The sequence below is a fragment of the Pseudorasbora parva genome, chromosome 13 (genome assembly GCF_024679245.1).
Source record: "Pseudorasbora parva isolate DD20220531a chromosome 13, ASM2467924v1, whole genome shotgun sequence".
Taxonomy (NCBI): Eukaryota; Metazoa; Chordata; class Actinopteri; order Cypriniformes; family Gobionidae; genus Pseudorasbora; species Pseudorasbora parva.
Window position 1 is genome coordinate 37,029,862 of NC_090184.1, and position 16,625 is coordinate 37,046,486.

Genomic DNA, 16,625 nt, shown 5'->3' on the forward strand with positions numbered 1-16,625 from the left:
TGAATTTATTTCATTGCACATTGTATGTTCAGGGATGACAGCTTGATAAGCAGATATGCAATTGGATGTAACTTTTTACACTTTGCTAAAAGTGGCTCTCCTATTGATTTTGTCCTACCAGTGTGGCTCTCCTGAAAACTGGTCTGTGGTATCTGCCACTGCAACACATTTCCAGAATTTCATTTTACTCTGTGCCTATAGGGCTGGGCCGGGGATGGCAGGGGTTGGTGGCAATGTTAGTATCTGGATATTTGCAGCGGGGCGAGGGCTTCGATAACCTCTCTCTTTTTTAATCATACATGTGTTTGCATCCCTGATTTAAAAAAAAAAAAAATATATATATATATATATATATATATATATATATATATATATATATATATATATATATATATATATATATATATATATATATATATATATATATATATATATATATATATACTTGCAGATTTGCATTGAGTACACTGTTAGCATTTCTTGTACGTTTTTGAGTCACATTTTATTTTATTTTTTATTTTATTTCTTAGGCCATATTATGCCATTTTACGAAGTCTTCATTTTTTTTCTAGGTCTACTAGAATTGGTTTCATGTTTAAATAAATAAAAAAAACATTATTTTTCATTTTGTACATTGTTGCAGCATATCTCTTCCCAGTCTGTCAGTAAAACTATTTAGCAGGGGTGTGCAGTGGATCCAATATCTGTATCTGTAACAGTCTCAAAATTATTCATATGTGTAAAATGTATTTTGATCAAACTGGAAGTGGACAGGGCTTTACCAGGACGCTTGTACAATTACTTGACCGTTATGTCTATATCTGTCTTCTTCGTAGTCCTCACTGAACAAATATGCCTTGTATAACTGATAAAATAATATTTTAATTATGATTATAACATTTATTTAAATATTTTCTAACTGTGAGCTGATAGCCTTGTATAGTCTATGCTTTGAGGTGTAAAGCGGTTGTACTTCGGGCAACCCTGAGTTTCAGTCCCTTCTCGGAAGCTTTCGTGATTAAAAAGTTCTAATTAAAACAGTAACAATAAATGTTAAATAAGATAAATATATACATACATACATACATACATACATACATGTATGCATACATACTGTACATAGGTGTCTTTATATATATATATATATATATATATATATATATATAACAAGCGACAGTGCTAATATATATAACATGGGACAGTCATATATATAATTTCTCTTTTTTTTTTTTTTGACATTTTGATGTTTTTTTGTTCCCAAAAGAAAACTCAAGACTACAATCAGGCATTTCAGGGAGTTTTGAAATGTTGAACATGGGGCTTTAGATTTAGCAGCTGGAGTGATGTAATCCTTCATAGGCTGTTGCGAATCACCTCTACTCTTGTACATCCTTGCAACAGCACGATTCAAATAAGGGAAGTTAAAGCCATGCATGTGACACATGAGGTCAACCCAATGCATCTTTTCAGTCCTGGACCATTTTCCGAACCCTTAGGTACCCTGTTGCCATGGAAACCGTGGATGCTAACCCTGCACTACAACTTAAGTGGTATTGCGGTTCGATTCGATGCGAGCTTGAGGTATTCTGGGAGCTAATTTGTCATGACATTTGAAGTGTTGACATCAATGATATCATCTAAACCACTGGGCCGGCAGGGTGCCTCTAACTGCTTTGCTTTTTATTATACATGAGCTCGAGCAATTGTCAATTTGACTCGGGTGCTGGAATGACCATGGTGGGTTCGCTGGAATTCCAGGTCAGTATCCTCAACAGCTTTCATCTTGCTCTTTCACAAGTGTCCTCTTCGTGGCTACACTGCAGTGTAATCAATATTGCTGTAGTGGGACAATTTGGCAGCGCGGCTGTCACAGTAGATTCTCACCTCTCCTGCTGGGGTTGCACTCTGCTGCCCACAAGTTAAAGAGGAATAACAGGCGTCCATCAACACCTGATGTTGTGTGTAAACCGTCTCTGACAGCTCGCAGAGAAATATGGCATCAGATTATGGGTTATTTATGGTTATGGCCACTTGTTTCCTCCTGTTTATTTTAAAGATGGAGTCAGTGGAGGATGAAAATGGGAGTGAAACCACGTCTGAACTGAGTATGCCATCAGTCAGTTAGGAATTTTAATGTCGGTCTGTCAGCTTTTGGGGTTTCATATCTTGGTTTCCTTTAGCGCTGAAGGTCAAAGATATTATCCAGGTATTTTCAACCTCCTGTGGCATGTTAGCGATTTACCATAGATTCATTGGTGTTACGCAGTTTTATCCAGACTCGTCCCTCGGTGCGTATTAAAGGTCACATGACATGGATTTTTTTATTATTATATAATGTTTCCTGAGGTGTACTTATATTGTTAGTATGGTTTTTACATCAAAAAATGTCATCATTTAGAAATAAAAGGCATTTTTTTCTATACTGATACTGATATACTGTCTTGAATGCTCTGTTTGAAGGGGTGTATCTGCTGTGAGACTTCAGTGAAAACACCCACTGTTGTGATTGGCTGACATCTTTGCATTTGAAATGAGATTGTGACGGAGGGGGCGTGGTTTAGTAAGGCGCGAGCAGCTGCAGTTTAATCATTTAAATAACAGATTTGTTTCATGCTACTAACAGAAATGACGTGAAGTTTATAATTTCAGTCACTGGCTTGATTCACTGATGCATCAAGATGTTCAGCGGCAGGACTGACAGTATTAAACGATTTAGAAAGAAAGTCTGTGTGAACTTTAAGGTCAGATCAGGCATTAATGAACACTGTTACTCACTGTTTGTGGCGGTGCTGTCGAATCCATATGGTAAAGCCTGTGCTGCTGACATTGTGACTAATTCTCTGGGCGGTCAAAGCACAGGAAGGGGAGGAAACCTTTCCTGGTATGACACCATAACAGGAGAATTCAAGATCAGCTCGTCTGAGCTCTCATTTTCTCAAAGGCAGAGAAAAACTTGGCTTACACCGATCAAAATTTCTAGCCACTTGGGGACAAAATTCAGGCTAGGGGAACTCATATTAATGTTGAAAACCGTCATGAAATGAAAATTTCATACCACGGGACCTTTAATTGATCACACACACACACACACACACACACACACATATATGTATATGTATATATGTATGTGTGTGTGGGTGTGTGTGTTTGTAAGGGATAATGTACACCCAGCCGATACAATATGATATCAACCGGCTGGGTGTACATTATCCTGCTTATTACACGGCTACTAGTCTCAAGCAAATTAGACATGAAATATTGTCTTGAGTTTAAATATTTGATTAGCTTTTACGGAAAGCTTCTGCGAAGAAAAACAGTTCCAAACTGCTTTAAGCCTTTATCTATTGCTGAAAATATTTGTTTTTATCATGTTGAAATTAATGCTGAAAAGGCATAGTTCACCCATAAAAATTAGCCCATGATTTACTCACCCTCAAGTCATCCTAGGTGTAAATTACAATCTTCTTTCAGACAAATAAAATTGGAGTTATATTTGAAAAGTCCAGGCTAATCCAAGCATTATAATGGAAGTAGTTGTAGCTCTGTTTTTGAAGTCCATAAAACATACAGTTGTCTGTCAAAAACGTGCTCCACACGGCTCTGGGGGCTTCTGAATGCGTTTGTGTAAGAAAAATGTCCATATTTAAAACTTAAAGCTCCGGCTGATCGCCGGAAAAAGTGGAAAAAAGTGTTGAAAGTGAAGTTTTGAAAAAGTGTTGAAGTGTTGACACTTTTCCCATAATTTGAATACGGAAGGCAATCGGGCGAAACTTTAATTGTTAAAGTCTGAATTATGGATATTTTTCTTACACAAACTCTGATTTGCATCAGAAGGCCTTTATTAACCCCCCAGAGCTGTGTGAAGCACGTTATTTGACGGACAGATGCTTTTTTTATGGACTTCAAAAACTGCTGTTAGAATGCTTTTATTAGCCAGGACTTTCTTAATATAACTCCGATTTTATTCGTCTGAAAGAAGAATGTCATATACACCTAGGATGACTTGAGGGTGAGTAAATCATGAGCTAATTTTCATTTTTGTGTGAACACCTTGAAGTTTTCTTCCCTGTGGTGGTGAAGTCTTTTTCAGTGTTTTTCAGGCACAAGATGACACGTTAAGCATACGAGTAGTACCGGTCTAGATAACTCGTTAGTACCAGGATGTGCAGTTGTTATCTGGGAATAACATACTGCTGTAATGCAATTTTGACCAATCAGAATCAAGTATTTCACAGAGCCGCGTAATAAGTGTGTGTGTGTGTGTGTGTGTGTGTGTGTGTGTGTGTGTGTGTGTGTGTGTGTGTGTGTGTGTGTGTGTGTGTGTGTGTGTGTGTGTGTAATATGTTTACAATGATTAATTGATTTGACAGCACTTTAAAAAACATATTTGCATTTTATAATTATATTATATTGTATCAATAGTGAATATTTATTTTTCTATTTATGCTCATGCTTGTGAGTGCAGACGTTTTAATATGATCTGGAAAGTTGTCTGAATTGTTGTTTTGAGGTTTAACTAAATTCCCAGCATACCTTTGTAATCTGTAGATATTTTTCACAAAATGTTTTCTATTTATAACTACCGTACTAACTATTAATTAGCAGTAATTAGGAGTTTATTGAGGCAAAAGTCATAGTTAATAGTTAGTTAATAGTGAGAAATGACCCTAAACTAAAGTGTGACCTAAAAGTGTTTGTGTGGTAAATGACAGCATGACACATTCTTTTAAATGAATAAATAACCTAAAAAATTTAATTATTTTATTGTCATTATTTTTTTCCATCATGTCAGCGACATAGTCACAGGATTTTCCATCTACTAGAGATTCAAAATAATTATTTGAAAATGAATGACAGAATTTTTATATATGGATGAAGCATTCCTTATGAAATCTTCAGTCCCTCCTATCTTTTTTCTGGCCGGTCCTTTTTCGACTTGCTCGCAAAGCTTTGTCTTCATTGCGGAGCGTTATTGACACTGCCGAGCAGATCTTTTTTTTTTTGTTCTCTTGGTTGAGTCACCGCTGTAAGTCACCACTTCTTCTGAAGCTCTTGAAATTCCTGGTAGAAATGCCTCATGTCCCGCAGGCCAGATGCATGTGCAGTTAGTAATCCCTTATACTCGTCCTGTATTTTTTGGTTTCATCACCCGCTGCGCTGGGCCTGGAGAAACCGCAACCAATGAAAGCAAAGGCCTGCGTGGAGAACAGGAGTTAGATGGATGGCTGGTAGGACACTGCCAAACTCATTATTTGATATTTTCCCATAGTTTGTCTTATTTATTTTAGGATTTGAATGCTCATTAGTATTCTTGCAGTGTTCCTAAGGGTGTTTGGAAAGAGGCGGAGAGGGAGGGTGGAGGAAAATTAACACGACTTGGATTTTCTCGACTGGATAAGTTGTGAGGGTCGACAGATCCCTGTCCCCTACTGCGCATCCTCGTTGTGGGCTAGATCAAACACTTCACAAACACATATCTGCTTTCCGTGCTTGGCTTTCATGTACTAATACTGTTTAGCTCTACATCCCATTTTAGCAGCTGTAATGATTCTGAAATGGAGGTTCTCAGCATTGGGTTTTGATATCTTGCTGTGTTTTCCCCCGTTACACATGCCCTTGGGCAGGGAAGTGTGGTCATTACGGAGCTTATGCAGATTGGAAACTCCCTAGAAGATTGGCAGGCAGGGAAAAAAAAACAAAAAAACTGAAAGTCCAGTTCTGCTGTGTGACCTTTAAAATGCCATAACGCCCACAGAGGCAAGTGAAAGGGTACGGCGAACAGCTAGGGAATAAAATTCAGTGTTGAACAGCGACATCTTGTGGTGGACAGTTTTAGTGCATCAATGCAGCTGCACCTTTTTATATTAAAGTTTCTTAAATATTTAGCTGCTGGATAATACATAAAAATATATAAATAATAGTGCACATTTACCTGAAATATTAAATAAAATAGCATAAAATACTATACTTGAATGTATATTGAGCAGTTTGCAAATTTGTGAAATTTGCAGTACTGTATCCCACAATGCAAGGCTCTGCTTCCTTTACCTTCCATATCTAATGTCATAAATGATTCAAAACAGAAGTATTTATAGCTGTGATTTTATTTATTTACAATACCGCTCTAAAATTTGTTGTTAGGAAGATTTTTTTTAAAACAAGGTTGCATTTATTTGATCTAAAATATTTCTAATTAAAATACTTTTATTTAAATAATACCTATTTTAATTAATCTGATGGCAAAGCTAAATTTTTAACATCATTACTCATTCTATGATTTGGTGCTCAAGGAACATTTCTTATTATCAGTGTTGAAAACAGAATATTTTTGTGGAGACAGTGATGCACTTTTTTCACTATTTTTTTAATTAATATAATTATCAGTTTCATGTGTCCTTGTTGAATAAAAGTATTAATTTCTTTACAAAAAATTTAATATTTACTTACCCAAAACTCTTGGAACAGTAGTGCATTTATTTATTTTTCCTCACTCTATTTCAAAAAATAAAATGATAACAGGAAGTATTTAGTACAAATATTTGGCGCAATTAACGCAGCATCTGTTTTTTTCTATCATCCTTTGGCTAGTGTTACATTATATGATCACCCTCTAACTCATACAAATGCTTTTAAATAATTCGAACGGGACAAGATAAAACAAAGTGCGCCGTCTGTGAATGTCCTGGTTGTGACTCAATCAGCTCCTAGGCGGTGAATCAATTTATCGTGTACATGAATGTGGCCGACCCCTGGACCAGTGCCCTGACTACTGAACTAGGGAGCTGATTGAGACGCACCCCTCGTCTGAAAGACGACGTGCGCAAGAATCGAGTTCTCTTCGCGCTTGAACAAACAATAAGATGCATAATTAAGCCAACATGCCAATTTTGTCCATTTTGAGTATTCTCATAAGCAGTCTTAAAGGGTTAGTTCACCCAAAAATGAAATTGATGTCTTTAATGACTCACCCTAATGTCGTTCCACACCCGTAAGACCTCCGTTCATCTCCAGAACACAGTTTAAGATATTTTATATTTTGAGAGTGTATGGAAGTGTATGCACACTATACTGTCCATGTCCAGAAAGGGAATAAAAACATCATCAAAGTAGTCCATATGAGACATCAGTTAGTTAATTAGAATCTCTTGAAGCATCGAAAATACATTTTGGTCCCAAAATAACAAAAACTACGACTTTATTCAGCATTGTCTCCGGTCAGATTCAAACGGTTGTGAATGAGCGTATTGATTCATTATTTGGATCGCTTCAAGAGATTCTAATTAACTAACTGATGCCACATATGGACTACTTTGATGATGTTTTTATTATATTTCTGGACATGGACAGTACAGTGTGCAGTATTTCAAACATACTGTATTTGAGTTGTTTCTACATTAATTTTGGAGAGTAACTGAAATTATTACAATATAAAAATATTAAAAACGTTTTTTTAACCGAGATTAATTACAGAAAAAATGCTATTTTATTTTTTTATTGACAGCACTAATATATAGAGATTTGAAATATTATGACCAAACATTTTTTTCTTATGTTCTTTACAGGAAAAATGTGGGCAGTCGGAAGAGGAAGCTGCCCTCCTCTAATTACACTGTGCTGGCCACAAAAAGAGAGATGGTGGAGCGTGAGCTCAGCCCCATCAGCATGCCTGGAGAAGAGAACAACGCCATGATGGAGAACAACATCGACAGCCACACCTTCGAGAGCATCAGCGAGGACGATTCCTCGCTGTCTCACCTCAAGTCTTCCATCACCAGCTATTTCGGGGCGGCCGGTAGGCTCACCTGCGGGGAGAAGTATCAGGTTCTGGCTCGTAGGATCACACCTGAAGGCAAGGTGCAGTATTTAGTGGAGTGGGAAGGAACTACACCTTACTGAACATCACAGGGCAGAGGTGTGGAGCAGATGTGGAGCCGCTCCCCATAGTTATTTCCTGCATCGCTTTTCTGAAAGTCATAGTTTAAGAGTTCTAGTTTTGTTTTTGTTGTTTCCCAGTTTTGTTTTTTAAACTTCTCTCAAGTCTTTGGTTTTCTTGAAGTCGTGTATAGTGTCTTTTTAGGGCACTTTAAACATCACAAACATGATTCAATCTAGTAATATATACTAACCATACACAGTATAACAGCCTATCATTATTAGGTAGCAAATAAAGGACAGTATTATGCAACATGAAGTCATTTCCGTTTAGTTTTCGCATTCAAACAGTTTGCCCCCGTAAGTTTCAGTTAAGTTTTGAGTTTAATCAAACATGGGGTGCTCATCTCCAGGAGTAGTTTGCTTAAAGTAATTCGTTGTTTTGTTCAAATCTCTCAGTATTTCTGCAGAAGGAACATCAGTACACATTCATTTGTTCACCTAAGATTTACAGTACAGCTGTACTTTTAGCTGTTAAAATATTAGCCAGCACTTTTGATCTTTCTTGTTCAATCATAATATTTGAATTTGTTCTCTGTGATTTATATAACCAAAGTGAAGCGAATACTGCTTTGAGAAGTATTTTTCTATTTTATATGCTTTTGTATGCTCTGGCACGTCAGATTGGATATACAAGACCTGCTTTGAGCAGGCAGGAGGAAACTGAAAGCGGAAAGGGATCATCTGCATTTCATTTCAATAGAATTTAGGCTCTTTTCAACATTTGCCCTCATGTGACCGTCAAATCATTGTTTTTTTTAAAGCTCTCCAAAGATTGTTGTTATATTTGAGTTGGATCTGGAAGGAGATACATCCACTTGTCAGATGATTGGATTGACTGGAAAATCGAAAGTTATGTAAAGTTTTAAAGCTGTCAGGTCCTATAATTTGACTTCATTAGTTTTATAGTACACAACATTATAAAAATACTTTATTATTTACATGTATATAATTGGATATAATAATTAGCCCCATTTTATTATTGCACTATTAACATGTTTTATCAGCTATGCAAGCTATTATTGGATAAATGTACCTATATTTTCTAATTGATTTTAAAGGAAAAAATATGAAAATATATTTCAATATGTACCTTTTACTTTTATAATATTACCCCAGTGGAAAGGCATTTGTGAAATTGAATGCAGATTACAACAGTTTTGTCAACAAAAAAATATTTAGTTTTATTGATCATGTTCAAGTTTTTGTGAACTTGATAGCATTTAAAGAGGAGTTTTCTGTTTTAGTTAGGAGCTTAACAAGGTTCAGAAGAGACAGAGTTGTATTTGTTTAAGATTAAAATTCATTCGTTTTGAATGCTTTGAATGCCATTTCTATACATCTCACTCAAAGTTGTACATGGTAAGCATGTATTTGTTTTTTGTTTTGTTTTTTCGAACAGTTTTCAAACATGTTAAATGTGCAAATTTGCATGTGTCATTATTCATTCATTCCTGTTTCAGACCAATTAAACAGTTTGTCATCAATAATTGTAAAGGTGTGGTCTTGTGAATTTTTGTACCAGGTGTGATTCTTTATTCTGCATAATTAATACACAGGGAAGTATCCATGATTAATTGGATCTCATGTGAGTGAGAAGAAAATTGTGTTTTTCATAAGTATAAAACTTGTTTCTTGCCAAGAAAATCTACTTTAATTTCCTAAAAAAATGTTTTAATAAATACATAAACCCCAATACGTCAGTGGGTCATCATTTACACAGCCTTTGGCAAAATGTCAACTAATTAATGAATATTAATTAAGTTATGCTGACGTTCCTTTGTAACCTTTGAACTTCCAAGTAGCTTAATTAATATTCATGAGTATTTTACCTATCACCCAATCAGGTACGCCTACTGGACGAACGTAACGTTACGCAATTAATATTCATGAGTCAGGCCTTCACGTTCACGAAGTTATATTTACTTGAGAGGAAACAAGTGGATAAGAGAAGGTCAAAATCTAATTTCTGTTACATTTAATTGAACATAATTACAGTTTAATTGTGTAATTAATACGAACCTGAAAAATACAAAACGCTTCGGTCTGTTGTTTTTTTCCTCCTTTTTCTTCTTCTTTTTAAAGAGAGAGGCTTGTGTTTGCGGACAGATTACTTACTTTTTTCTTCTTCTTCTTTTTAAAGAGAGAGGCCTGTGTTTGTGGACAGATTACTTACTTTCTTCGCCGGAGAGTTTAATCCGATAATTTAATTAAGGTATTACATGACGTGTCTTGTCCCCTTTACTCTCAGCCAGTGACCCTCACGCGCGTCTCAAACGGGTCAACAATCTGCACGCGCAAACCAGCGTCATTCGTTTTACATTATCCAAAAGTTCATTTTAATGTCGCATTTAGTAGTCATTATGAGGCGTCCATCAGGTGAGCAAATGTCCAGGAACGTTGCATGTTGAAAAGTGCACTCTGTCAACATGTTTAGTGGTCCTGTTACTATGTCACCGTACATCACCCGCTGTCAGCACCAGGGCTGGATGAGGGTCATCGGTGAGTACATCGGCCTACAATCATTTTCGAGCTGAAACGTGCTTTCTCAAGTCATTTTATATATCGTCAATATGTTTGCTTATATGAGGAAGTTTGTCATGTGTTTACTATGGTTGTTTTTTGGGAGCATGTTAGGTCGACTGGGGCTTATAGCCTACTCAGATAAGTCAGTATTTGGTAGGCTGCATTGTTTTTTTTTAAGTAAGTTTCTTGTATACACATATACAGTATCTTCAAAGAAAAACTATTAAACATTATTACATTAAAGATCAAGTTAAACACACTTTTTGTCATGTCTAAGCATGTTTTCACACTCAGTCATGATCATTAAACAACTTGGGAAAAAATAGAAAAGTGTGCCAATAAACAAACTGATGTGTTGAAAAATAATGTTCTGTTGTCATCTACAGCACGTGACAAATTACCCCAACCTGGCATTATAATTAACTTAGTTAATTCGTCTAAAAACTACCATCCTTATATTGTTGACTATCTGAATGTATGTAAATGTTTTTTTCAAGTGTTTAACTGAAACATAGAAAAACTATAAATATAAAAATTTTAACTTGGAGAACAGACTTTTTGTTGAGTATAACTGCAAACAGATGTATTTTAGAGTATTTCATATTTTTCCTGTGTCTCAGCAATATATTATTTCTCACTGCCTTGCCCTTTAGCCAGCAACATTTTATAATTTTCTTAATTATATAAAAACAGTTCTGAATGTCACAGGATCGTGGCACAGTCCCAGAGATGCACCACAACTGTCGACAGTCTCTTAAATTTTCTTTTTAAACTTGGTAAATTAACTTAAAGAAATTGAAGGCTATTTAATTAGTTCACCTAGCACTGTGCTTTTATACAAAACCATACTCATGCACCGAATCAAAGCCAAGCAGGAAGGATTGCCCATTCATAGAGCTGTATATGGCAGTTGGATTTATGACCAGCGGGTCACCTTCTGGAGATGCTTAGACTCACACTGTTTGCTCCTGTCGTGGTTGCAATTGATCCATGCAGGCCTCAACTTCTTTTCTCATTTTTCTTATGATCCAAAAATTGTTTCTGTTTACAGACATGAAAGGTTCATCAATCCACTGGATATCTTGTGGACAGCCACTATCAGAGCCAATCGGATGGCAGGTCAAGTTTTGCTTGGTTGCAGAATGTCAATTAGTTCTTCTGGACAAGAGAGAGGTATGTTTGTGCACACACATATAATAATACATAAACACACATACAATATATATATATATATATATATATATATATATATATATATATATATATATATATATATATATATATATATATATATATATTAGCTAATATGTAATTAAGACATGCCTTAGTTATTGAGACTTTAAAAATGTGCTTTGAATCCTTTTGATTATGACCTCACATTTAATGGCACCCTTTAAACTCAAGGGGGCAGCACATGTCAACAGGTTCAATGTAAAAGGTCAGCGCACAGAGTCTTTCTTCTAAATTGTAGGCCTTTGCCCACCAACACTTCAACTTTATGAATGGCTTCTGTGACCTGTCCTTAGATCAGTCCATTGCTGTTCCGAGAGCGCCGAGCTGAATCGTGCACTGTATGGCTCCTGCGACGTAGCACCAGCATTCCTGAGGGAGTTCAGCTCCGGAAGGACCAGAGCACCCAAACCAAGAACAGCAGTGAGTAAGATCTACTTGCACACCTGTTGCAGTTTTTTTTTTCTTCCTTTGGACAACAAAGAATCTTACAATAGTCTATAAAGTGGCAAAGTGGAAGACAAAAGTGAACGTGATCGCTTGATTGCTGCTGCCTATCTGCACTTCTCTTACCATAGAGTCTTTATCCTGAGTCTAGTACACTGCTCTTTTAGTGATTATTAGTGATTTTGACAAATTGCCTGTTCAATGCTTTGCTAATAGCAGGGATAGCTTTTGCAAGTGAAAAAGATTTTAGCCATTCTTTATGTAATGTATCAGAACGTATTTCTTTTACTCATATTAGATATTAGGCAATATGAACTTCATAATTACACCCTCACCTTTATTGTGTTAAAGTTCAGATGTGACGGCAATTGTCAGACCCGTGAAATGGAGCATGATGGAACGCACTGTAGACTACTGTTTTCCGTTTGTCTAGATCTTTCTCAGTCAGGCTGGAAACCAGTAATTTGCAGTGGGAGGCATAATTATGATGGTTACAGGAACACTATTGTTTAGAATTGCCTAATAGGGGCTCTGCTTCACAATGCCATTGAATTTGGGGATGAGACACATTATGCCAACGCTTAGTTTGTGAAAAGGTTAAAGAGAACAATTGCATTAAACAGGCAAATATATTTATATAAGAGCTAGATCAAGTTTAATTGTCTGTCTGTCTATCTATCTATCTATCTATCTTTCTATCTATCTATCTATCTATCTATCTATCTATCTATCTATCTATCTATCTATCTATCTATCTATCTATCTATCTATCTATCTATCTATCTATCTATCTATCTATCTATCTATCTATCTATCTGTCTGTCTGTCTGTCTGTCTGTCTGTCTGTCTGTCTGTCTGTCTGTCTGTCTGTTTCTCTATCTATCGTCCTGTCTGTCTGTCTATCATTATGTCTGTCTATTGTCCTGTCTGTCTGTCTATCTTTATGCATGTCTGTCATCTCTGTCTATTATCTCTGTCTGTCTGTCTTTCTGTCTGTTGTCTGTCTATCGTTATCTCTGTTTGTCGTCTGTCTATCTATCTATCTGTCTGTCTGTCTGTCTGTCTGTCTGTCTGTCTGTCATTATGTCTGTTTCTCTATCTATCGTCCTGTCTGTCTGTCTATCATTATGTCTGTCTATTGTCCTGTCTGTCTGTCTATCTTTATGCATGTCTGTCATCTCTGTCTATTATCTCTGTCTGTCTGTCTTTCTGTCTGTTGTCTGTCTATCGTTATCTCTGTTTGTCGTCTGTCTATCTATCTATCATTAAGTGTGTCTTTCACAGTTTTTTTTTTGTCTTTATTAAAAAATATGATTTGAAACACTTTGCCCCCAAGAGCGTTATATACGTTATGTACACTAACTTTCAAAAATGTAGGGTTGTAAGACTTTTTTGTCTCTTATGCTCACCAAGTCTGCATTTATTTGATCAAATATACAGTATAAAACAGTAATATTGTTACATTTTGTTAAAAAGCTATCTTCAGTGTAACATGATCCTTCAGAAATCATTATAATATGCTGATTTGCTGCTCAAGAATCATGTCTTATTATTATTAAAAAAAAAAAAAAAAAAGTTTTTTTCAGGATTTAAAGTTAAAAAGAAAAGCGCATATCTCTAATTGAAATGTTTTGTAGCAATGTAAAAATCTTTAGTGTCATTTATGATCAGTTACATGCATCTTTGCTGAATAAAAGTATTCATTTATTTTCAAACTTTTGAATGGTTGTGTATGATCATTATTAGACCCTAAAACCCTGACTTGGCAAAAGATCTCACACATTCCAGACTGTTCTTCAGATCTGAGTGAGATTCTGTGTGAGCTGTAGTGTCTTCGCAGCTCAGCGCTGTATTAATGCTTGTGTCAGACATTGGCAGCTTGATGCTGACTCAGTAAATGTCTCTGCGTTTACTCCGCACACCCCCTGCAGAGACGCACGTTTAACAACCCACACACATGCTCCTGTGCATCATCACTATCCTAATCTGTGTCATAGCTCTTAAGAGAAAGGCACTTGATATCCATATGTGGTTTGAAATCCGATTAAAATTGGATTTTTGGAAATGTGTTGCAGTCTGATCGGATTTCAAGTTCCAGGTTCTTTCCTCGTTCAGGATGTAAAGTCTGTAAAGTCTTAAAGTGCTGTAGCGTCTGCTCTTGTTTTTAGCATTAACTTTGTTTTGAATCATGATTGAGTGAATGACTGGAGACAATATTTGCATCAATTTGAAAATAGTAATAATGAGTTGTGAGCACTTGGGTGAGATTAGTTTGTATGATGGAATGAGCATAAAAAATATTTCCAGTTTTCTGTCCCCTCTTTACATAGTAATAGCTCTCGTGTGAAAATAGGCATAGATATAGAAACATTTGGTGTTGAAAGGGTTATTATTACTGATACAAATTGCTTTGCATTACCTGCAAAATTGGATTCTCTCTATTAGTCATTCCTGTTCTGCTGCAATTTTCAAACTCTATATCTTTTAATATTCATATTGTTTAATAATATTTATATTACAAAATTTACAAGCCTTAATGCTCCGGTTAGGCCCAAGGACATAAATTTTAGTTATTTAATATTATTATCATTTTTATTAATTATAACATGATTATTTACACAATTGCAAGAAAATAACAAGAGATCAGATAATTCATAGACATCATTGCTAATATTAACTTAAATCCCAGAAAAAAAATATCACTTCTTGAATTTTGTGATTTTACAAAAGACTAACAGGATGTAAAGTAAAAAAAAGCATAAAAACTCTAAAAACATTAAAAAAAAACGGTAACACTTTAGTATGGGGAACACATATTCACGATTAACCACTACATTTGCCTCAATAAACTCCTAATTTACTGCTTATTAATAGTTAGTAAGATCGTTTTTTGTAGCATTTATGTTTAGGTATTGGGTAGGATTAAGAGATGTAGAATAAGGCCATGCAGTATAAGGCATTAATATGTGCTTTATAAGTTCTAATAAACAGCCAATATCCAATTAGTCAATAGTTAATAACTGAACTTTAAAATAAAGTGTTACCGAAAAACCTATACATTGATTAGCAATGAACGCAGTATTTTTAAGAAAACATGTTTTGTTTGATATTTGGATTATAGAAAGGCAAGAATGAAGAAACACCAGAAATATTTCTTTATAAATTGCCCGTTTTTCATTTTAGACAGCGCATGTGGCATCACAGCAGTGTAATTTTACTATAATTGATCGTTTTTAATTCGATTTTGAATAAGAAAATGTCCTTTTTATTTGTATTATTTTTATAGCATTTATTCTGTTGTATGTATAAATATGAAATCATTAATGTTATTTATTTTATTAAAGTAGTTATTTTTATGGTTTTAGTTTTAAATAATTTGGTTAACACCTGCAGATGTGGCAAAAAATAGAACATCAGCTCTAACATTAGTAATGGTAATATTTTAACCTCTATGTTTACATTGTGATATTGTGTGATAAAATAAACTAGTGCCATTTCCATCTTCAATGATAACACGACAACGTACTGAATAACAGCAGCTGTATCAGTTTGTATCAGAGAGAGAGAGAGAGAGAGAGAGAGAGAGAGAGAGAGAGAGAGAGAGAGAGAGAGAGAGAGAGAGAGAGAGGGAGAGAGAGAGAGAAAAAAAGGCAAGTGATCAAGATTTTTGTAAAAATCCCTGCTGTGTCTTTAAGAGCTCTGGCGCTCATGTGGGAGTGAGTGGGGCCCAGCTCAGATCTGCTCCGACTGCCAGATGCAACGCTCCAGCCAGAACGGAGCATAGGCAGGCTGCACGGGAGGCAGCGCTCTTCTGGCAAACGGGTGACGGGGCAGAGAGAGTACCCTCCCTGTGAACCGTTGCTGTCTTCCCCTCCCCTGGCACTGAGAGCATGTCTGATTTTGCCTGTCTTTGAAGTTATGGAGTTGGACAACAAACTCGCGCTGGACGGCCAGCATGGTAAGAGGAGAACTTGGATTCACTTTTAACAAAGCACACGAAGTGTTGAGAGCCAGTGATGTGAGCTTGTATGTGGGGCTGTGAAACAGATTAGAGCAGGTTGCCAGGGCTTGTCCGCTTTTTGCAGTTTTTATATTTTGTTGCAATGACAGAACAACTGTGATCTGTGAAGAATGTGTGTAATTACGTTTTACAATGTGTCTTTTTTTAGTTAGGGAAGCATTTAGAACATGTGCGTTGACTTAACAGATGAAAACACTATAACATACACAGATGTGTTCGCTCAGGTTGCTACTGTTACCTCAACCCTTGACATGCGTTAAACCTTACCTGAAATTTGATCTACAACGGGCCAAGGGTTCACTTTCTGTCCGACGGCACTGAAAACCATTACTTACACCCTACAAATTTACTTCAACTTTTATTTTCACTTTTAGCTTTTCTTCAACTTTTATTTTTTATCTTTACTACTATTATTTTCACTTTACTTTATATTTAATTGACGTAAAAATAAGTTGAATTAGATTCATTA

The 16,625-nt window shown here is 35.8% G+C and overlaps 2 protein-coding genes across 4 annotated transcripts in view; both read left to right on the top strand.

Moving 5' to 3' along the window:
• Positions 1-9,584, top strand: part of phf19 (PHD finger protein 19) — a 40,852-nt gene extending 31,268 nt beyond the window's left edge. Inside the window, exon 15 of the mRNA XM_067414244.1 lies at positions 7,563-9,584. Within this exon, the coding sequence (XP_067270345.1) occupies positions 7,563-7,896 (334 nt within the window). The 3' untranslated portion in view covers positions 7,897-9,584. The remainder of the gene's footprint in view (positions 1-7,562) is intronic.
• A 521-nt stretch (positions 9,585-10,105) lies between these two features.
• Positions 10,106-16,625, top strand: part of dab2ipa (DAB2 interacting protein a) — a 122,330-nt gene continuing 115,810 nt past the window's right edge. Inside the window, exons 1-3 of one of the 3 annotated variants that reach the window (XM_067414256.1) lie at positions 10,106-10,434; positions 11,510-11,631; positions 11,985-12,111. In XM_067414256.1, the coding sequence (XP_067270357.1) occupies positions 10,362-10,434; positions 11,510-11,631; positions 11,985-12,111 (322 nt within the window). In that variant the 5' untranslated portion in view covers positions 10,106-10,361. Of the gene's footprint in view, positions 10,435-11,509; positions 11,632-11,984; positions 12,112-15,914; positions 16,094-16,625 lie in introns of those variants that run through there. The other 2 variants (XM_067414254.1, XM_067414257.1) reach the window with 2 other exon arrangements.